Consider the following 23,313-nt stretch of genomic DNA (forward strand, 5'->3'; position numbering starts at 1 on the left):
CCTTCCGTTGAGCTTGTTTCTCCCTTTCGCCCTGTACTCATGCTTCTTCAGAGTCTATAGCGCCTTTAATATAGGCTGACCTCCAGTTGGAATACTCATGGGTTAGAGCTTCCCAGGTCTCAATGCTTATGTTACATTTTTTTAGATTAGCTTTGAGAACATCTTTAAATCTCTTTTGCTGTCCACCAATATTCCCTTTTCCATTCATAAGTTGGGAATAAAGTAGCTGCTTTGGGAGACGATGATCAGGCATTTGAACAACATGGCCGGTCCAGCGAAGTTGATGTTGGAGAATCACTGTTTCAACACTGGTGGTCTTTGCTTCTTCCAGTATGCTGACATTAGTCCGTCTTTTTTCCCAAGTAATTTGCAGAATTTTTTGGAGGCAGTGTTGACGGAATCTTTTGAGAAGCTGGAAGTGGTGTTTATAGATGGTCCATGTTTCACAGCCGTACAGCAAGGTTGGTAGTACAATGGCTTTGTAAACAAGCATTTTAGTCTCCCTGCGAATGTCCCGATCCTCAAACACTCTACTCTTCATTCGGGAGAATGCTACACTTGCAGAGCACAAGCGATGCTGAATTTCAGCATCAATGTCGGCTTTTGTGGAGAGATGGCTGCCAAAATAAGAAAAGTGACCAACATTTTCCAGCATCACACCGTTAAACTGGATTGATGGTGCTACAGAGGGATTGGTTTGTGCTTGCTGGTAAAGCACTTTGGTTTTTTTGATGTCAAGCGAGAGGCCGAGCTTTTCATATGCTTCTGCGAAGATGTTTAGGATAGTTTGGAGATCTTCCTCTGAATGTGCACAGATTACATTATCATCAGCATATTGAAGTTCTGTGACAGAGGTTGTAATTACCTTACTTTTTGCTTTCAGCCTACTGAGATTAAGAAGTTTTCCATCTGTTCGAAATATGATTTCTACACCAGTGGGAAGTTTCCCTTCAACAAGGTGTAGAATCATAGCCATAAAGATAACGAATAAGGTTGGAGCAATGATGCATCCCTGTTTAATGCCTGATCCCACTTTAAATGGATCACTTTGAGAGCCGTTGTTATCCAAGATTGTGGCCGTCATGTCATCATGGAGGAGCTGCAAGATGTTCACAAATTTATTAGGACACCCAGTTTTCAGAGGGATGGTCCAGAGAGCAGTTCGATTTACAGTGTCGAAGGCTTTAGTCAGATCAATAAATGCCATGTACAAAGGTTGGTTTTGCTCCCTGCATTTTTCTTGGAGCTGTCGTGTGGTGAAGATCATATCCACTGTCCCCTTGGAGGGGCGGAAGCCATTTTGGGATTCAGTGAGGATATCTTCTGAGATAGGTAGAAGGCGATCTGCAAGGATCCTTGCCAGGATTTTGCCTGCTGTAGCTAGAAGGAAGATGCCTCGATAGTTTCCACAATCTGTTCTATCACCCTTTTTGAAGAGAGTGATAATTATGGCATCTCTGAAGTCTGCTGGGATCTCCTCCCTCATCCAGATTTTTTCAATGAGCTTGTGAAGCTGTTGTGTAGCTTCAGGCCCACCTTCTTTAAAGACTTCAGCAGGGATCCCATCGGGTCCACTAGCTTTGTTATTTTTCATGTGGTTGATGACTTTACTGACTTCCTCCAAACTAGGGAATACTACAAGCTCATCTCTGGTTTGTTTCTGTGGGATTTGCGAGAAGACCTCATCAGCCACAGTAGAGTTACGGTTAAGGAGGTTGTGATAATGCTCTTTCCAACGCAGTGCAACAGACTCCTTTAGAAGTTTGGCACCATCTTTTGAGCGTAAGGGGTTTGTACCATGATTTGTTGGTCCATAGATGGCCTTTGTGGCATTAAAAAAGCCCTGTGGATCATGGACATCTGCAAGATGCTGGATTTCTTGAGCTTTCTTTATCCAGGTGTTCTTAAGTTCTCTAGTTCTTCTTTGGACCTCAGCCTTTGCACTGGTGTGGATTTTTTTCTTAGCGGCACAGTTGATGTCTTTTTGCCATATTTGGAAGACTTTCCTTTTCTTATCAATAATATGTTCAATCTCCCTATCATTCTCATCAAACCAATCCTGATGTTTCTTAGTTTGGTATCCGACAGTTTGTTCACAGGCTGCGATAATGGAGGTCTTCAATTTATTCCAGTGTTCCTCGACATTTTCAGGGGTTTCCATAGACAGATGTTCCTTGAGAGTTGCTTGAAAGCAAGCGCGCTTAATAGGATCTTGAAGGGCCTGGGTTGATTTTACGTCTTAGTTTTCTTCCTTGGAGCCTACATTGAGGGACAATCTTAATGGCCATCGTAGAACGAATTAATTGGTGGCCTGTCCAACAGTCGTCAGCACTCGTCATGGCTCTAGTGAGGAGTACATCACAACAATCTCTGGCATGGACAATTACATAGTCTAGGAGATGCCAGTGTTTTGACTGAGGATGCTTCCATGATGTTTTAAATTTATTTTTCTGGCGAAAGAGTGTGTTGGTAATAACAAGATTATGCTCTGCACATTTAGTCAGAAGTAAAATTCCATTCTGGTTGCTATTGCCGACTCCTTCTTTCCCAATGATCCCCGGCCACAAATCAAAACCATGCCCAACTCTTGCATTGAAATTGCCCAGGAGGATAATTTTGTCGTCCTTAGGTATCTCTGATAAGATGGTGTCCAGCTGGGAGTAAAAATTTTCTTTGATGTCTTCATCAGCATCTAATGTTGGTGCACAGGCACTTAAAATAGTTGCCTGCTGGTTTTTGGAGAGTTTTATTCGAAGGGTTGAGAGTCGTTCATTAATGCCAGTAGGAACTTCTGACAAGAGCTTCATAAGAACATTTTTAATAGCAAAGCCTACTCCATGTATTCGTCGTTCTTGTTCAGGCAGTCCTTTCCAGAAGAAGGAATTTTTTATTATTTTATTATTAACATTTTATAATTACTAAGTAAAATTTTATTATTACTAAGAACTAACTTTTTTTGTCTTTGGGGACATTTTTCAAGCCCTGTAATAAAACTGTCTGGTGAGGTAAATGTTTCCTGATGAAATCCCATGGCTTGTGCCAACCTACTGATGTCCAGAGTACTTAGGCCTGCTTGCCTAGACCAGTCTCTTTAGAAAAAGCCTTGGGACGTTTTTATACCTGAGGATGTTCCACAGTTTGGGGGACATAAAGACACCCCAGTGGCAAAATCAATAGATTCTGGGGATACTTTATGCACCATGTTGGGTTGCCCCCCAGAAAGAAAACAGTGAGGCTGTTCAGATGATCTAACAACCCACTGTGACTTATTTAAGCCATTGTGAATTGTTACATGTGCCAGTGGCCATTTTGAATATTCAAGCCTCAACTGTGGCTTGTTGTATCGTCTTAACCCAGCAACGGTTGTTTGTGCGAGGGTTAAACAAGCCTCGCATAGCCCTAAAACAGACCATGGGTTCTGCAAGGGTTGTTTAACCGTTGTACAACCCACCCCTGCCAGCTTCAGATGATACAACAAGCCACAGTTTTGCCTTGAATTTTTAGGATGGAGCTTATGGTTGCCACGGCTTGAATAACCCATGACGAGCTGCACTGATCATCATGTGGACCTGGTCAGTAAGTGGTAGGAGGCTGAAATTTGGAAATATTATGCAGGTGACAGTAGACAGCAATGTTGTGAGAGGACTATGTTGTAGGTCTGCTTCTGTGTAAGTTCAGTGTAAAATGCATTTGGGATACCTCTCTACCCGCACCTTATTGGAACAAGTTTGGGTGGGGAAATAACAGGGGGAGGGAAGAATGTCGGCAAATGTCATGATATACTTAAGGCTTTTTTTTTTAAGAAGCTGTGCTGGGCCATGAGTAAAACATCCCTCCTCTGCAAAAAATCCAGTTAGGCAGTATCTTTATTGGGACCAACCAAAATGCCACAAAAGAACTGGAAGTTTTCAAGTTCTTCAGAACTCTTCATCAGGCTAGGTAGTATAAGAAGCAGGGGATCGGGGAGGAAACAGAAAAGGCCAACAATTAGGCTAGATGTTAAGGCCATGAGATTTGCAGTACAGACTTTGTTTAAAGCTCAGTTACAGTTGGGAGGGAGGATTAAGAGGATAAGCCAAAGGCTACATGGAAAAGGCAGAGTTTGGAGAAGGGCCTTGAAGGGGAGGGAACACTATGTATAGTTCTTCCAGCCCCCTAACTGCTATCTTGCCACTGGCCCAGGAGCTACAAAAAAGAATGGAACTATAAGCAGGGCTGTGCATAAGACCCACATATTCTGGGCACAATCCAACCAAACATGTTTACATCCCATTGGTTTCAATGGGAGTTGTTTTAAGTGCACGCTTCACTTTTCTGCTGAAATCAGTGGGGGGCTTCAGCGTGCTTTTTGCTGACTAAGTTGTGCCTGCTGCTTTTCAGAAATACTGACACCTAGAAAACAAACTGGAATGCCTCTGGTGTTGAGAGGGGAAGGAAGGGGGCAGGAAACATGCAGCCTTTCCAGTTCTTTCCTCTTGTTGTCCTGCTATGGCTGGGCGAACAAGGGGCCAATCCGATTAGCAAAGTCAGTAAGCAAAACAAAGGCCAAAGCACAGTATCACCAGTCCAGGAAAACAGGGCAGTCCAAAAGTAGGGTTTTATCAGAAGTCAGCAACATGAGAGATCAGTCCAAGGGAGAAGCACAATTTCAAGGTACTGGGAACTGAAACAAGGTGTTATCCCAGTAAGCAGCAGCTCTCAGCTGAGAATTTATAAGCTGGAGCTTCCAGAGACCCACCCAGGATTCAGCTGCAAACAGCACATCAGAGGCTTCTGGAAGAAGTCCTCCTTGAGAGGAATGCCCTACTTACAAGGAGTCCTTTACTCATGAGGAGCCTTCCTTTGCACATGGGCACTGCTCCTCGCAGGGGGTCTTCTGGCCTGCCTCTTGAGACACCCCCACGTTTGGGGGTAGGGATAAGTAGCTGCTCACCCTCTGTCTCAGGCAGAGTTCCCCTTCTCTTGGGAATGGATCCTCAGCCATCTCCCCAAAGGGCCCAGGCTCCTCCTGGCCTTCACACATGGGCTGCTCCTCAGTGTCATTTGTTGCTGGGAGCTCTACTTCCTCCCCTGAAGGGGATTCCTCTTCTGGGGGCATGACAGGTAGCTGCAAAGTGGTTGGCTAAGCCTTGAAGCTGGGTGGTTGCGTTACAGTCTGTCTGTGCTTAGGCAATAGATATTATGTGCCAAGGTGTGACAAACGCGGAGGTGTTCCCAAGGGAGATGGAGCTCTTTAATAACCAGTCTCCATGATCTCCCTGGCTTTGAAGCTGAAGGCACTTCAGAGCTACGTATAGTGGCCAGGTGTCCTACAGTCCTCTACCTGACAGTCCTCTACCTGAAGGACTGTTAGAAGACAGTCCTCTATTTGAAGGTGTCCTCTATTTAAAGGAAAAGTCCAGATTAAAGATAAAGAACCAAAAGGAGGGAGAGAGGCAGGGGCCTTGAAGCTACCCATCAGGCGTTGGCTCCTGGACAGCAGATGGGTCACAGTCTTTCCCACTAGGGTGAGATTTATTGTGATTCTCTTTGTAGCACAGATGGGTAATCTGCAGCCCACGGGGCCACATGTGGAGCCTCCAGGTTGCCCTGCCCACTTTCCCCCACCACCCAGCTGATCAGCCATTACTGGTGGGAGGAGAACAGATAGCTGTTTCCCTGCTGCCAATATCCCGATGCAATCTGGATGGGATAGTTGCTGGGTGGAGGGAGAGGCTTTACCCTGACCCCCCTCCCACCAATCCCAATGCAGAAACTGCTGTTTTGTTGTTGCTAATAGCAGCAGGAAACAGTGATCCGGCTTAGGATCACTGAGAGCTGGGAGTGGGGGGAGAGAAGCGTTAACTTCACCCCCTCTCAGCAATCTGGATCAGGATCCGGGTGGGGGGAGAGGCTTTTAACTTTCCCACCCTGGCAATCCCATCCCCTGATCACAGCAGGCAGGGAGGGGAGGTTTAAACCAGGTGGAGGGGTGGGAAGAGTGTGTATGCTTCTGCATGTGGAGCTCCCGACCCAGCACTGCATGCAACCCCCATGGCCAAAAAGTTACTCACTCCTGGTTTATATTATAGTAATTATTTCTCAATTTGCACATGCAAATTTTGTGCAGGTCTGTGTTCTCTTTTCCCCCCACGTTGCATAACTGGCCACCCTAGCTATGGGACTTCTTGAGTGTAAAGAAGTCATGCTTCTGAAGCCCACTGGTCACCGCCAGCTAGATTTCTGTTCACTTCTCCTTATAAATCTACAGCATGGACATGTGAGTGAGACAGATCCTGAGTCACCTGCAGTCTGAGTCCACCACCAGCTTCTAATTCTAGATACTTTATTAAATGGTTCAAAGTAAAGCGAGCAGGGAAATAAGAGGCTGTATTTAAAATAAAACTATCAGTGTATTCTAACTACTCCTTCCACTTGATAGAGATCCTAAAATTAGTTTCAGTGGATTCCAGATGAGTGAATCGCATTCTTCTGCATGCCAGTGGAATGGATTCCCCGTGGTGTAGTTCAGCCAGAGCTTGTAGGGACACAGCACTAGCACCTTTTTCTTAGCAGGGATGCGGACCTCACTTGCCAGCCCCCTCAGACTTCCCTGTTCCCTCTAAGCATAGCTGCAATACTCACAGTAGGTGGGGGGAGGTGGAATGGATTTTCCCAACAACCATGTATTGTTCTCTGTTGTAATGCAAGGTGTTTTGTGGTGGCTTGCTCTGGAAAGGGCAGTTCAGCTTGACAAAAGACCTGCTCCAGGTAGAGATTAAAACTGCTGGAACTGATTTGTTGATGTGGATCACCACAGCTGCCTGCATTTCTGGACTTTAATTGGGGGCATAGCTATGCACTTCAACATTTACCAGTAGACCACTGTGGATTCGGGTCTGGAGGGGAACAGGCAGAGCTTCCCCAGGAAAAACAAAAGTGGTTAAAAAGCTGTCCAGTTTTATGATGTGTTCTGGGGAGCCATGGCAGATAGAGAGGAAAGTAAGTGACCCATCAGCTAGGGCAGGGGTGGTCAAATTTTACGCTTGCAGGATCTACTTTGTTTTAAACTAGAATCTTGAGGTCTACCAACTGGAGCCAAGTGTAAAATAAAGCCTCAGGAAGGAAGACCTAGAACTGAGGGATAAAGTACCTCTGAGCACATGCTTATTTTCATACCTGGAACAGAAGCTTGACACACAAACCCTTTCATACTCACATTCACTCCTGTTTCCCCCTATCTTTCTTGATTTCAGCATCCAAATTTAGGAGGAAAAAAAGGCTTTATGTTATTATTTTGGTTCAACCATTGGGAATCAAAAACCCTTGCTGATCTATTATAAATCAGTTGGAGATAAACCTGTTCCTGTGGCAGGGTCCTGGGCTTTTTCAGGTTTCTCACGGAGACTTGGGACCAGGCTACCTGAAAGACTGCTTTCTCCCATATAAGCCTGCCTGGGTTTTAAGATCTTCAGGGAAGTCCCTTCTCTTGCTACCACCTCCATCAGAGGCACAGTTGGTGGGAACATGAGAAAGGGCCTTCTCAGTGGCGGCTCCCAGACTGCAAATCTCACTGGCAGGGGAAGCTAGATCGGCTCTCTGCTGTCCTGCTGGCAGGAAGACATTTTATTCAAGCAGACCATTGCCATGTAAACTGGTCTGTTGGGTTGGGTGCTGTTTTTATTCTGTTACTGTTGTGTTTTAAATTGAGTTTTGATGTATTTGTTTTATTATTGTTTTAACGAAGTTTTTATTTTAAATTTTGGGTATTATTATTGTCAGTGGCCTTAAGCGCCATTTCCTTGGTGGAAAGGTGCGGTATAAATCAAATAAATAAGTCAGGATGGTGAAATGTAACACACTGTTTCGTTCATGGAAGTAAGTTTAGGAAGTGTAAATTCATGGAGACAGGATCAACCTCAGGAAACCACTAACCTGTGAGCCAGCTGTCTTGAAGCTGTGATGGAAGGACAGGGTCCTTGGCAGATAGAGTGAATGTGAAAAGAGGCTTGAGGCTTTGGATGCTGTGACAGCAGGTAACACAAATTTTCCACCAGGTACAAGGTCATTGATTAGTATAATAGGCCATCAGAATGTAGGATAAAAGCAACACTCCGTTACTAAATACAAATGAAATATTTAAATCAAAATATGCAGAATCATCTCAACATAAGAATGTAAAGCTCAAAAGGGTACCCTGCCAGCTAAATTAAATAACAGCAGTTAAAGTGGGTGATCACCAGTCCAGAAAACAGCAAGTTGACTGGGTGAATTTAGCTACAAGAGCAAATAAAGATGTTCCATAAACAACTCGAGGCTTTTCTTGTTTTCTCCTGCCGGGAGCAGGAAGTAGGTGGGAATAGGGAGGCTGAACTGGTGTGCTTCAATATGCATTTGGTAATAATAGATACTAAAACTTTACAATACCCAATCATATTCTGAAAGAAAGGACGCTTTATTCCCCCCTCTTACACACGGAGCAGTCTGTGCAGGGCCAGCTCTACCATTAGGCAGAATGAGGTGGTCACATCAAGCAGCAGATGCTGGGTGATGTGGAGGGGGTGGCAGCAGCAGCCCTCTGGCTGTTCCCCTCTATTGGAAGACAGAGCTGTGTGTTCCAGGCAACCTGCCCTGCATCCCCTAAGCCAGCCTGCTGCCCTCAGGTGAGGTGGAAGATGCTGAGAATGTGAGCGTCTTGGCTGAGTGTCTCCTTCCTCCCATCCTTACCCCCACCAACTTGTAAATGTAAGAAGAGCTCTGCTAGATCAGTCTGAAAGTCCATGTAGTATAGCATCCCATCTTCTGCAGTAGCTGGCCCACAAGTAAGGTTTGACGGTAGTAGCCTTTTTCCACCATTTTCCCTCTTTCTCTCAAAACTAGTATTAAGAGGCACCCTGCCTTTGAACATGGACATTCGATCTAGTTGTCAAGTCAGCCATTGATGGAGCTATTCACTTTGTCTAATCCCCCTTGAAAGTCACATAAGAGCACAATCCTATGCATGTCTATTCAACAAGAGAAGCCCTCTTAATCTTTTCACCTGTGAGAGCAGTTAAGTGGGTAACCTCATGAGAGAGGGCCTTTTCCGCACTGCCCCACACCTCTGGAAAAAGTTGCAATTGGGGGTCAACCATACCCCATCATTGCAGGCTTTTAAGAAGATCCTGAAAACGTACTATTTTACTTTAGCCTCCCCTGATATGATTGATACTTGGGCGGGTGGCTAGTAGGAGGAGGGCTTTTTCTGCTGTGGCACCCTGGCTTTGGAATGAGCTCCCTAGTGAGGTTCGCCTGGCACCTACATTGTATTCCTTTCACCGCCAGGTGAAGACCTTTTTATTTTCCCAGGCATTTTAGCTTTCTAAACTTTTAGCTTTGCTGTTTTAAATCTGTATTTTAAACTCCTGCACTGCTGCTAGCTTTTATTGTGGTTGTATTGTTATATTGTGGTTTTAATGTTCTATATATTTTAAATTGTTTTATTGTGTGCTGTTTGGTTTTAATTTTTGTGAACCGCCCAGAGAGCTTCAGCTATTGGGCGGTATAGAAATGAAATGAATGAATGAATAAATACTGTTGCTGTTTTTATTGCTGTTTTCATTGTGTTTTTTGCTGTTTTTTCCTGCTGTTTTTATTGCTGCTTAAATGCATTTTTATTACTTTTTCCATATGAGTTTTTATTATGTATTTTATTATTGTATGCCACATTGGGAGGGCTTCTGCCTTGAAAGGTGACCAAGAAATATGTCAAGTAAATAAATACATAATTCAGAAGCAAGCCCCATTCAGTTCAATGGGGCTGACTCCCAGATAAGTGGATATAGGATTCATCCAAAGGAAGACATGGAATGACTTGGACCAATATCAGCTTCCTCAATAAGGAGGTGAGAACTCCTACCTAACAGCAGGAATCACATACAGCCCACACAGGAAGTGTCCTGACTGCGACCTTCAGTGATATAGTGAGTTCCATCCAATCAGGCTACAGGACACTCATGCCAACCAATCAGACAAGTGTGCTCATTAGCATAAGCAGGAGCTCCATAACTCGGGCAGTTCACCCAGCAAGCAACGCAATTGTCAATCCCACCCAGTTTCCTTTGCAGTCAACCTTTGCACATAGAGAGTCTACTTGAATTTCAGCCATTTCCCATTTAAAGTGTGTCCTTCCTCTCCAACAGGAATGTGTGAGTGACAATGACTGCCAAAAGGACCAGTTCTGCTTTACGACTCTCTTTGCTTCCAGGTGCAAGCAGTGCAGGGCCAAAGATATGGTGAGTACACTCAGCTTTACTGTTGGTTTGCTGGAACTATCACTGGGAACTAACTATTCCTACCATGAAAGGTGATACTCAAATTCTAAAATGAAAGAACCTAAGGCTCAAGTCTGCCAAGTGGCCCTGCTCTCATTCTATCTAATCCCATCACCCCTTCTCTTTAATCCTATGCCTGTTTGTGATTCCTAGATAGGATTAACTTGTGTTGCTGGAGGGGCACTCTGCAAATGTGCAAAGGCTCCCTTATCTTTAATACATTACATATTTCTAGGTTGAGCCCTGCCTGGGATCCTAAACAGGTTCTGGGTCAGAGTCGAGCCTTATTAAACCCTGATTTAAGAGCACTCACCTATCTGATAGAAGTTTAGTCTTAACTCCAACTGAAATATGTCTGGGCAGTAGTACTGCCTAGTTGTAACTCAGCTGTAGGGCAGAGAATGATAATCATTAAGGGACAGAGCAGATGGTTCTGAACACAGGGCCAATCTTAGCACAGTGCAATCTTAGTTGCCTAGGACAGCAGTTTGAAGAAGGGGGAAGCAATTTTTGTTATATGGGCTTCATTTTCTCTTCGAAATGGTGTCAACTCCAGTTTGGGATTGGCTGGCACTGGGGAATGGAATATGAGAACAAACTCTCCTCTGATTTTAGTGCAGCAAGGCATGCTGGTTGGCAGGTCCTGTGTCAACAGCAGGCATCCTTGGGCAGCTCCAGCTTTTGTGCAGTTTCCCCCCATTCTGAAAGCTTGAAGAGCTTCGTTACTTTCAATAAGAACTTTGAGCTAAAATATGCTGGTATTTTTAGCCCCATCCCTTTTGCCCCGTACACCACTGAAATGCGGCCCCCAGTGGAATTTGGCCTTCGGGGTGGAAGAGGTCCAAAATCCCTGTGTCATGACCTTGTGTCCAAAATCCCTGTGTCATGACCTTGTGTCATGAAGGAATGTGCTAGTGTTGAGTTTAAAGAATGGAATACATCCTGTCATGGTATTTCATCTGCTTTTGACTCCTAGATATGCTGGAAAGATGGGGAATGCTGCTTGGGTTACCTCTGTGTGTGGGGCAAGTGTACAGACGGTGTGAGCCGTGGGGAAAGTGGAACAAGATGTGACCCACGCCGAGAAGAGTGCGCTCAGGGACTGTGTTGCAGCACCAGCAACTGTGAGATAGGCTCATCGTACTTGTACCTCTTGTATGCTCCCCCTTCTCCATGCCTTGGACTCAGGGCCAAACGCCATGTGATGTTAAATGCATCACTCCTGAGTTGTGTGCAATTTTTTTCTTTTTAAAGCAGCCTCTGGGGAGCCTACTCAGGATTGGAACCATGATGCATGGAAAGGGGGTCATTAACCTTTTCCTCCTGCGCCATGGTCCTGGCCAACCCCTTCCCGCCAATATTAGTCTATAAAAGAAGCTTGTATTGATGCCAAAGTGAGCTTCCCTTCCAGGCCAAACTGCAGCTTTAGAGAGTGGGGAGCAATTTTAATTGGGACTAGGCCCAGTGTCAAGGGTAGGCATGGATGGGCACCTGGCAAGGGTCCACACCCCAGCCCTGCCCCACTGAGAAGAGCTCCCTGGACTAGTTCCCTCTCTTCACCATTGCAACCTGCTTGTTCATTTTCCTCTCGCTCTAGCCCAGACAGTGGTAGTGGTGAGAAGGAGAAGCAGTAGATGCCACAGCCTACTTGCTCACTGGCTCTCTGCCTGTCAAGCAAGCAAGTGGAAACAATAATGAGAAAGATGAGGAGCAACAGCAGTGACAATGGTGGTGGGAAGGTAGATTCACTGAGGGAGGGAGCCCAATGGGGGGGTGTTGCCCATGGGCCCTCAAAAACCTGGAGTCATCACTGATTGGGACAATGGTACAAAAGCAGATGATTAACCCTCCTCCTTGCAGCTTTAGTTCCAGTCAGTCCCTTCAGTGGCTGCTATTTACAGTTTTTAAAAGATTCATGCAAGTCCAAGTGACTCATTTAACATCAAGTGCACTCTGGTGTTAGGGTGATACAATGGGAAAGAAGTTGAGAGAGCATTATTTCTATTATTGTTCCAGAATTCTTTCAGTAGGTGGCACTGTGGCACGTTGCATTCTAAAGATATGTCTGCACAAGAGGCTGAAGAGAGACAATCCCTTTATATCTCCTTTCTTTAAAACAGTTCCTTGTTCATCCCTCCTCTGTTTGTTCATTCTGCTTCTGGTATACAATTGTTTGTAATGCATTTATTCAAAGTGGAGCATAAGAGCAGGCATGGACAATCAAGATCATAAAGAGGCAAGTTAATTTATACGTAAACCCTCCAGAAAACCAAAGAATTGTCTTGATGGATCAGACCAAGGTCTAGCATTCTAACAGTAGCTAGCCAGGGTTACTTCCACACTAGCTTTTCAGTCTAGAACTGCCACCCTTCACTTTTAAAGGAGAATCTAGACAATGTTGTGGCAAACCTGTTGTATTCCAGTGGTTTATATGTTGTCCTCTTAATTTTTTTCAGACTTGCATTTAAAGCGATTTTTCAGTTAAAATGCAATTGCAGTACTAGCTTGTTCAGCAAGGAGCAGCAAAATACTACTGAGGCATTGCAGGGCTACTGTGTCTCTAGTTAGAAGCTTCCTCCTTGAAACTTCTGCCCCTATATTTGTTTACTGTTTAGTGGGAACATGGCATTACTGAATTGACCCTTAGTCAGTTCCTGTTCCCATGGGGATGGGGCTTTAATTACTGGTTTCCTCTCATTATTTTTCTTCATTTTATAAAGCATTGAATTGCAAACATGTATGGTTTAAAAAAGAGAAAAATAACAAGAGGAAGCCAATAATTACCCTTCCCACAGGGGAAGAACTGACAAATTAAGGGTGAATTAAAGAGTCAGTTCATATATAATAATAAAAGATGTGTGTCTGTCACTGCCATAGCTCCAAGACCGTGACACCTAGACAAGTGAAACTTGGCATGCATACCAAGGGGACCCTAGCGGTGTGCACCTCGGGGTTATTTTGTTTTTAAAATGCATTATTTTAATTTCTTTAAATGTGTCCAATGTGGTTGAAGCCAGCAGTCCACCCGCAGCCACTAGGGGTAGACTTCCCTAACAAGCACACAGCTTTGCAGTCCATACAATTTGAAGCCAGGGGAGATAGTAGGCCAAAGGACAGAGTTATGCCTGCTCCCTATTCCCCTGCTGTGGGGCATGCCTCCCAGGGGAAAGGACTGGAGAGACCCCTCCCATAAGGTGCTGCAAGGATGCACCTGGCAGGGGCCATGCCTCAGGGTGCTAGTGGGTGTGGCTTCACTCAGATGGTGCAGGTACAATGTGTCCAGCTCTCTGACAGCTGTGTAATTTTGCCTGATGGCTTTGCTGTATCAAACTAAGGGCTATTTAGTAGGCTGAGGGACAGAGTTATATGCCTCTTCCCTCCCCTCTGTGGTGGGCAGCCCCCCTCCGGTGGAATGGAGTGGGAAGACCTCTTGCTCCCCCAGGGGGGCTGTAGGGGTGCACCATAGCAGGGTCCATGCCTAGGGGTGCCAACAGGCATGGCTTCACCCAGACAGGGGCAGGCATAATGTGTCCAACTCTGACAGCTGCATATGTTTGCTTGCAGCATTTGCTGTATCTACGTACAGGCTATTCCCACTCATGTGAAGCTGGGTCCATTTGCTAATCAGTAGTAGTATGGCCACACGGAATAGAAAGCAATTACAGAGGCAAAAGCTGCAAGGAGGAAGTGTGTTTCTAATTAAAGTTGCAGGGAACCTTTGCTCACTTCTGAAACAATATTATAGAAGGATCTTGGCCATGGTGGTGAGCACTGCCAGATAATATAGCACTATATTAAGTGCCATGGGCAATTCCAGCTGATTGTGAAACAGCAAAGGCTTGGCAGCACCAAATGGCCCCAGTATGAAAGCAATCTAGGAGTCCCAGGAATACTCATGGAAATGAAAGAAATCAACAAAGTGCCGCAAAATGGATGACATAGCAATGATAACACAACAGCTCCATGCAAACTACATTTTATATTTCTGACTACCCTTGATGAGATCCTCCTTACTGTGAAGCCAATATTCCTCTATTGACCAGAGGCGCAATCTGCTGGGAACAACTCCTGCACCAGCCATATTTATTTCAGTAGAGCTTGCACGGGAGATATTTCCAGTAGATTTTGCCCTATGCATTTTGTATGAATAACCTCCTTATTTTTTTCTTGTCTCCAATGCAGCTCTCCCATTCCCAGCCTGCACTCCCTATCCAAAAGAAGGGGAAGCATGTCAGATCCCCAGTGGTACCCTCTTTGGACTGATGGGCTGGGGCAGCCTGGCAGCATTTGCCAAACCTAGGCAGTACTGTCCATGTCCTCAGGGGTTGAAGTGCAGAACTAAAAGGTAAGGAAGATTCTGTCTGTTGCACTATTTCCCCCGTTATTTTTTCCCTTTTAGAGATGGATGCTTCAAACATAACCTTGTGCATCTGGCAATATAGCCTAGATCCTGCTGTTGTGAAGCATCATAAAGTCTCTAATCCCATTTACCCTCTGAATGTACCACTGTAATCTCCAAGATGGCTGAGAGCATCCTCTTAACAATACCACTTTGTGTCATGTTCAGACGAGAAAGGAACGTGAGGTCTTGCTGACCTCACAGTTGTGAAGTTCTTTGCTGTTGGAGACCTACCAATGCCCAGATCTGATCAGCCTTCAGAAATGCTGCTAAGAGATCAATGCCAAGTTTGAGAATGGCTTTGGTGGGACTTTGATAATGAGCTGAGCAACTCAAGGTTAAACTAGATGTGAGGTACGAGATAGGTTCCCCTGCGGTTTTCTTTCTTTTCTTTTTTCTAATTACCAGCCCCAACCTGCTTTGAAGGTTGGGGAAGAGGTGCTCTAGGAGTGTGTGTTTAACTCTTTTTTCCCATGCTCTTTCCCAGTGTAAATCCCTCTGCTGCTAGTGTGGGGTAGGGGGAAGTAGCAGGGAACAAGTACAGATACTATAAGAAAAAGAATCCTTGGAAGATCCTAATCACAAATGTCCTTTGTTACACCTAGTTTGGCCCTCAGCTGATTTCTCTATCCAATTGAACTATGTTACTGTTTTCCTCCCACCCCACTATTTTACAAGGCCAATTTAAAATAGGCCATTTTATGATATTATTACATTTTGTTTGCATATAATTTCAATGTTAGGATGCTTTCAATGTACAAATTGTCTTTACTGGGATGGGATGTTATAGGATTGTATATCTAGAACCCATTTAACCTTGCCACTATATTGCTTTTCTTTCCTAGATATACAACAGTTTCCACATGTGAAAAGCCAGAAAACGATGTGGATATCAGCAGCCCAGGCCAACAACTGTCTTTCTTCCAACCGATCCTGATGCGTCGGGACAAAGAGGACGCTTACTATGATGACTCCAGGCAAGATGGCCAACTGGCAATACTCAGCCTGCCCAGGGGCCTTTATTCCATGGAAGACATTAGCCAAGCCAAGGGACTGAGTGAAGACTATGATGATGAGAAGAGACAATTGCCATGGGAGGAGGAGATGGCTGATCCCAACCAATCAGATTTCCAGGAACTCAAGGAATTGGCCAATGAAATGGGGCAGTACTTTGGGCCTGGCTTTTACTAATTACATTTGCTCTTTACCCATGATTTGCATAGCTTGTTACTCCTCCTCACCCTCAACCCCCTCCCATGTCTTTCTCCTTTACTCCTTCTGTATTGTTCCTCATAATCCACTGATTTCTATATTCTGTACAGCAAACAAATCTTAAAACTGTTAATTCATCACTGGCTGTGCAAATGCTGTTCTGTTTACATAAGAACATAGTTCTTATTCTTGACAGTGAAGAAAGAATCATGGATCATGTTTCATAAAGTCTCTTCTAATAAATCTTCAGGCTGGTTTTGAACAACTGCATACTTATGACTCAGTCCTATAATCCAATGTGCTGTGTGCTGATGAATTATTCAGCAGTGAGAACTATTAAATAGTTATGGTCAGAGAGAGGATTAATACTGAAAATTCCATCTTCATTATACTCTTTAGGCTAACCTACATCTTAGACAGGAAATAGTGGGAAAACTACAATGAGTTACTTTTGTGAGAATTGACGTTACAAATTATAAGGGACTGTGTAAATTAGGAAAATCTTGTTTGAGGTATATCTCCCTATTTTTGTGCATTTCTTAAATTAATCTGTCTAGGACTGGGACTATGGGGGAAAATACCAGCTTTACACAGGGAGAGGGTAGCTGAATGATCCTGCATATTTCGGGATATGAAGCTAAAGTAATAGAGAAATTAACATCAGAACATAAGAGCCCTACTGGGTCAGACTAAGGCCTCAGTAGTCCAGCATCCTATTTCCCACAGTGGCCAACCAAATGCCTTTGGGAAGCCCACAAGCAGGACATGAGAAAAATACCCCCCACCCCATGTTGCTTCCCAGGTATTAATATTGAAGCATGATGCTTCTGATCCTGGAGGTCATATATAGCCATCATGACTAGTAGCTATTGATAGCCTTATCTTCCATGAATTTGTGTAATCCCCTTTTAAAGATGTCTAATTTGGTGGCCATCACCATATTTTGCGTCAAAAGAGGGGAAATAGTTGGGAGGAAAGCCCTGGGAAATAGGCCGAGTGAAAGGAAAGGAATGTCTCAAATAGGCCTGTATAACAACAAACCTAAAGGGGCATTGTATGTGGTCATGAGATGTGGGCCCACCAAAGCTAATCAAAAGTGGTACAGGGATGGCAGAATGCCTGCTTCTCCTTCAGTGGAAGAGGACAGCCTAGAATGAGTAACTCCACTTATCACCTTCAGAGACTGGGTTACGCAAGTTACATTTGCCCATCAGAGTTTAAATCCCCAGTTCCAATCCTGCCTTTGGCCAAGATGCATGTAATGAGGCAGAGAAGGACATGTTCCCCGACTCTTTCAGGAATCAAACTTTCTCTGAGGATGGAAGTTCCATTTAGCTTGCATGGTCAATAGCTGCTGGTAGATGTCTTCCTGGAACGTGTCTAACTGACCTTAACCATCATCACAACTTGTGGGAGTGAATTCCCCAAGTCAAACTCCTCCACTGAAGGGGGTTCTGACTGGTTATGCAGGCCCTGCGCCACAGCAAGTATTGTTTCAAGACTCAAACTTCTCCCAGCATCATCCACAGTTGTCCATTACTGGATTTATTTGCTTTCTAAAGCGCTCTCACAGAGGATAAATTTTTCACTATGCGTTATGAGCCAATAGAGAGTGGTGGCAACATGGATGCTCTAGAAAGCAAGCGACTTATATGCATTTTCCAGCCAGCTAGATAAATGGCCCATCTGGGTCTGAGACTTCCTCAGTTTATAAATGAAAGAGCGGGTGAAAGATTTATGCACAGTTGCCATGTTGTTGTTAGTAAACTCAGCATGCAAGGAATAGTAGAGAAAGAGTGGGGGGAGGGTGAAGAAGTCACAAATTAGGGTGCCTAAAAAAACTATGGGGTGAGAAAAGAGTGGTATGGAACACAAAGAGGAATAGGGGGCAGCTGAGATACAAGGGTGCAAAGAGACAGGGTAAGAGATGGGGATGTAGTGTGCTATAAGGTGCAAAGAGAAAGAGGCGGGTGAGAAATGAGAGTGCAGACAGAAAAAAGAGGAGAAACTCAGACCTGGAAATGCAGAGAAAACGAGGAGATAAGAGACGGGGGCTAGGGAGAACAGGGTTGCATCAAAGAGATGGAGAAGAAAAGAGGAGATGGGGGTGCAGAGAAAAGGGGTGAGGAAGAAGGTAGTTGGCAAAGAAAGTCGCAGAGAGCATGAGGCAGAGGGAGTCTTGAGAAAAATTTCCCTCTTCGCCATCGCCTAACAAAACGTTTCCCAATCCAGGAACGCTGAGCAAGCACCAACCACCGCCGTGATTCGCCTTTCGCGCTTTCCCGCCCTTCTCCTGGAGTCTCCCTGAACAACACTTTCAAGCGCGGACACGCCCGCCGCCGCCATTTTTGCTCTCTCTTTATTAAGAAAAGGGCCGTTTGCACCGCCTCTCCCACGGCAGAGGGATTTCTCCATTCTTTCGCGGAGGGAGAGGTCGGGCCGGGTCGCCTCCCCTTGTCCCGGAGTGAGGGACGCCTTTCCCAGGTTATCCTCCCATTTGCGCGGGGCTGCCTCGCCTCAGCCTCGCATGAGTCATGGCTCCTTGACAAAGTACGGGGGAGGGAAAAAGAAAAAACCCACAGCCTCACCTGTACGAATCCACCCCGTGACCATTAAACCCGTGCTAGCGCCTTCACACGGTAACGTTAAAACGCCATCCCGTGACTTGGCAGCTTTTTAAAAAGTTAACTCAATTGTTTTCTGCCCAGTCCTTAACACTGGTGCCGATTTACCCATAAATCCAGATGGGTTAGGAAAAACAGATAAACCAACCTTTCTTAACGGTGCCAACCCCGATCCGTAATAACCAGCTGCTAGGCTGACTGCTATAGTACGCTTGAGTTTTGTATTAACCTACGCACAGATAACAGCCCAAGCTGTTCCTTGATCAGGGTTAGTTAGCAGCCCCTGATTTTATGAACTGAGCTGGCCCGCCCCACCCCAGAAACACCAAAGCCCATCCTTCACCTCAGGATTGTATCCCAAAACAAGCCTTTCCATCCCCAGCCTCTGAAAGCCCTTCCACTCAGTGTTTACCATAACATTCCCTCCGTCCTCCCAAATGAATAAAATCCCAAATAAATTGCTCCCTTCAAAATGAGCCTGATCTTCCACAACTATTAAGACAAATACATTACTCCTAACAAGTATATTACTCTGAATTATATGCTTCCCCCCCACACACACACAATGGTGCTTCCAGGAAACTTCTAGTTCTAGCACCCGGAAGGCATTGTGCAGCTCTTCCATCTTTCCATCTCCTCTGTGGATTTTCTACATTAGGGAAAAAAGACGGAAGAAGGAGAAAGAAAATATGGGAAGGTCACAAGTAGAAGACGACAACATTTAGACCCTCTGTAAACCTCTGTGAATGAGGCAGGGTGATGGCACCATAAAAGCCTTGTTTGAAAGCACCCTCAGATAAAAAACACACACCCAAACATCATCTCCACAGAATACACCATTTACAGTGGTAGGCTGAATACTCTGAAATAATCTGGACAAACTAAAAACGCACTTTCGTATGGATGGATTTCATCCTAACTACTGGATGGTTAAGTACACCTGAGATTGTGGTGCACTTTAAAACATATTCTGTAGCAAATATTTGCTTGCCGTTGATTGTACATATAGTGGGAAATCATGGGGTTGGCCCTGATGAGGGAAAATGTAGTTGCTATCAAGCAGGATTCCTTTTTATCTATTCCAAATATTTCTCCAATTCTAAATGTATAAGGCCTACAGAGTAACTAGAATGGAACTGAGCTTTCATAATTCTAATATGTTTTTGATGGTCGCAAAGAAAAACGTCAAAACTAGTCATCAGGCAGTATATTAATGCTTCAACTTCCCCGAAGGGCATGAAAGTAAATAATTACCTAAAGAGGCTTCTTTCTTTGTAGATAGTGAAATATGTTCCTGTTTTGTTTGCTGCAGGTAGATAAAGAAGTAATCTTATAATATCTTTTTATAATACCTTTTTGCTTCTGTGGAACAAAGATCTGATTGTGAAGGAATTTTATCTGTATGACGATGGAGGATATTTATCACAAGTCTCTTGAAAATGCAGCAGTTAAACAGTTAACTTCATTCTTGTCAGCAGAAAGTAAGTATTGTATTGGTCATGCCTGAAATTGCCTGTCTTGCAGTAGTTTATATTTTGTGAGAAACATCTGCTCCTAGAATTATTTTTTCTTCTCTAGTCAACTTCATAGAAGAGAACACCTATCTTACAATACAGTTTGGTTGCAATCCTATGCATATTTACTTAGAGCTCAGTCCCAGAACCCAATCAGTTCTAACTGTTAATCTGCAGGGAAAACCCCCTTAGCCAACCTAAAGGCGGCCTGCTGACCTATGCGCAAGATTTACCTAGGCCACTACTTAGAGGATTGACTCATAAAAAATGACTGTAAGCCTGAATTATTGCCGAAATGACATGTTAATCAAATCGAGGTTTACTTTATCTAATCTACAAGTTGCTCTTCTTCACATGTTAAGAGCTCACCCCAAACTTAGCGAAGGATAGATGCTATGGTGCAGAGTTGCTGGCCCTGTAAGGGCTATAGTGGCATTAGAGCAACAAGACAGGTTTGTAATATTTTACTTTGAGCTGCAATCCCAGTCTAAAATATTATAATGATTCTACTGAGTGTACATGGTTCTTTCTTGTCATATTATCTCCACAACAATCTTACAAGGTAGGTTATGTTGAGAGATAGGGTCCAAGATCACCCAATGAGTTCCCACCTGATGGGGATTTGAACCCGGCCCTGGTTCTAGTCCAAGACTCTAAAGAAAGTTGCCTGTATGCCTGTTGCAATGTCTGTAGGAGGCAGCATAGATGTGTTTTCCTTAGTCCTATTCCCATTATTCTGCCTTTCTATTCAATTCAGTGCCACAAAAATATAAGAATAAAATACAGAATGGGAAAAGAATGGGAAAGATAGGATACAGATTTTCTACACAGTCAGGTCCATTTCTTAAAACCTTTCTTCTGGCTTCTTTTCTGGTATGTAATGAGGGACCATTGAGAGTGCATGCTGATAATACAAGAAACCAGACTTCCTGTGTCTGGGTTGCAATTCAAGGTGAGCTATTGGGATCCTTTAATAAAATGTTTGTGGGTCTGATATAGTGAGTCAAGAGGGAGAACTGGAGGAAAACGGAGGAAACATTTCCCCCCTGTAAATTCATTTACAGTAGCTTTGCTGTTCAGATGGGCTTTATTCTAGCAATTGCAGAGCTATGGCTTGCAATAGCTTGCAGTACAGTCCTGTACATGCCTACTCAGAAGTAAATCCCACTGGGTTCAATGGGATTTACTTCTAGGTAAGTGTGTATAGGATTGCAGCCTATGTTTCCCTGTATACATTGTAAAGTAAAGAGGAAAAAAACACTTTTATTATACATTTAAAATAAGAAAAGTTCAGAATCTGTTGCTGCTTAAAAGCCTACAGCGATTGCTTTGAAATGACTTTACATGCAGGCAGGCAGGATTTTTTCTTTGTCTTGTTGAAAAAGGGTTTGAAACTCTGCAGCACAACTCATTTTTCTGCAGCTGGAGTGAGGAAATACAAATCAAGCACATCTACCTCTTTGTATTTCACTTAAATGTTTTATTCTGGTTGCACAATTGGTTTTGTAATGAATTAGGTCTATGGTGTGTAAAAAAAAAAAAATAGAACCATGCTTAATACAAAGCAAATTGTATTAAGGAAAGCTTAATACAAACTCTTCTCTTGTTCTTAAGCCTTTAGCAGAAATTGCTAAACTATTTGTCTATGGATGAAGACAAGCTTTTTGGAAATAAGGTTATATTAGATGCATGACCATGGCAAGATAGGAGAATACAATGTGAGTAAAAATACTGGATTGCTGGAGAACTATGAATGGGGATAGATGAACAGAAAGGTATATTGTTGGGTTTTGATAGATAGAGAAACAGGTCTCCATTAGAGCAAATGACAGGTCATTTTCTGTAATTTCTTCCTAGGCAGGTAAGTTTATTCTAGATGTTCCTTTGTGCAATATATATACAGAAAGTGGTCAACTGCAAGGTTAGGACAGATTTCCCCTCATAGAAAGTTAGTAGGGAAAAGTCCCTGCAATGGTTTTACATTCCAGCCAGATTTCCCCCTTCCCAGATAATGATAGACCAAATTCATATTAATTTCCATCAAGGTTTTTGCAAGCAGATTTATTCCAGACATACTTACCTCAATAATGGGATTGTAAATACATTTCATAACAGTCCCAGAAGGATGACTTGGTCTGCAGATAACCCAGGTTTAGAAAAAAGTCATTTATGTTAAATGTTACTTCCTCATGTTCCTTAGCAGTGCCATGGGACAGCGTTGGCATCAGCAGCAAGAACATCATTCTGAACGCAGGCCAGTGCTCTGAAGAACATGTTCTGAAATGCACATTCAAGGCCTGTGACCCAGAACAAACAGGTAGAAAGCTTTGTAAAGTCAGGTGGAAACTATCAGCCTTCAGAACTGATAGTTTTCAGATTATTTTTTTTGTTAAGATGTGCAAGCACCTTTCAGAATAGTTTAGCACCAGAAGTCTTTTGTACCACACTCTGACTGTATGCCCATGCCATTTTGTCAATGTACCCAAACACCACCAGGAAAACAAAGAAGCAAGTAAATCAAGGGGAACTTAATGACAAAAAAGTCCCAGGAGAAAGATGGGCATTTTCCCTCTCTCTGTTTTAGATTAGGTTTTCATTTATTAGGATTTGCAAAAAAGTATTCATGATGGAGGTTATCCAGGAACGGGCTACTCCTCTGTTGCTTCAGAGGTTGGCTATCCAAATTATTTGTACTTGATTCCCTTTCAGTGGGAGGAATCTCCCACTTCTAGTCCTTTCTGCTTGAAGTAAAAGCTCTGTGAGCTGGGTTTTTGTGTGTGTTAACATCCTGTTTTGACATTTGCCTGATAGTTTACCTGACCCAGAAGAGGGAACTTTCTTGTCTGTTGTATGCTCCATGGAGAAGAAAGCCAGAACTGCCCACAAAGAGCATTGCTTCTGGGCTAGTTCTAGTAAGGAGGGCAATTGGATCCAGCAGGAAGCATGCACATTTTGGCTGGCAGTGATTGGGATTAATTCTTCTGTAAGGAGGGGAAACATTTCAAAGCTACTTAAGTTGATTTTACTAAAGCTATATATAGAACAAATAAGTAATAAGAAAAATGGAATTGGGATGGGAGGAGGAAGCAATGTAAGAAGCTAATATGAAATCCTGACATTTAAAAATAATGACAAATATGGATTTTTAGACATCTACCCCATGCATCCTATCTTTCTTGAGGCTTCAGAATGGCTCTTTGTGCAGCAGCCATTTTTCCTTGAAATATGAGTACTAGAAGTTCATTAAAAACTGTAAATAGAAATTCTCATTT

General features: G+C 43.7%; 3 protein-coding genes across 21 annotated transcripts in view; 2 read left to right on the plus strand and 1 right to left on the minus strand.

Annotated features, from left to right (window-relative positions):
- DKKL1 (dickkopf like acrosomal protein 1) overlaps positions 1–16,172 on the plus strand; it is a 54,222-nt gene extending 38,050 nt beyond the window's left edge. For both annotated transcript variants that reach the window (XM_084805442.1, XM_084805441.1), the window contains exons 5-8: positions 10,161–10,253; positions 11,269–11,416; positions 14,475–14,637; positions 15,537–16,172. In XM_084805442.1, coding sequence (XP_084661568.1) covers positions 10,161–10,253; positions 11,269–11,416; positions 14,475–14,637; positions 15,537–15,882 — 750 coding nt within the window. In that variant the 3' untranslated portion in view covers positions 15,883–16,172. The remainder of the gene's footprint in view (positions 1–10,160; positions 10,254–11,268; positions 11,417–14,474; positions 14,638–15,536) is intronic.
- The window catches only part of TEAD2 (TEA domain transcription factor 2), a 71,935-nt gene extending 53,179 nt beyond the window's left edge, over positions 1–18,756 (minus strand). Inside the window, exon 1 of the mRNA XM_084805439.1 lies at positions 18,676–18,756. The gene's annotated coding sequence lies outside the window, so the exon portion shown is untranslated. The remainder of the gene's footprint in view (positions 1–18,675) is intronic.
- KASH5 (KASH domain containing 5) overlaps positions 18,298–23,313 on the plus strand; it is a 39,294-nt gene continuing 34,278 nt past the window's right edge. For 4 of the 18 annotated variants that reach the window (XM_084805421.1, XM_084805430.1, XM_084805435.1 and 1 more), the window contains exons 1-3: positions 18,298–18,387; positions 19,840–20,008; positions 22,242–22,358. In XM_084805421.1, coding sequence (XP_084661547.1) covers positions 19,930–20,008; positions 22,242–22,358 — 196 coding nt within the window. In that variant the 5' untranslated portion in view covers positions 18,298–18,387; positions 19,840–19,929. Of the gene's footprint in view, positions 18,543–19,839; positions 20,009–20,798; positions 20,994–22,241; positions 22,359–23,313 lie in introns of all 18 variants that reach the window. The other 14 variants (XM_084805425.1, XM_084805436.1, XM_084805431.1 and 11 more) reach the window with 10 other exon arrangements.

The sequence above is a fragment of the Heloderma suspectum genome, chromosome 6 (genome assembly GCF_057233095.1).
Source record: "Heloderma suspectum isolate Gila_16-S chromosome 6, 16-S_ref, whole genome shotgun sequence".
Taxonomy (NCBI): domain Eukaryota; kingdom Metazoa; phylum Chordata; class Lepidosauria; order Squamata; family Helodermatidae; genus Heloderma; species Heloderma suspectum.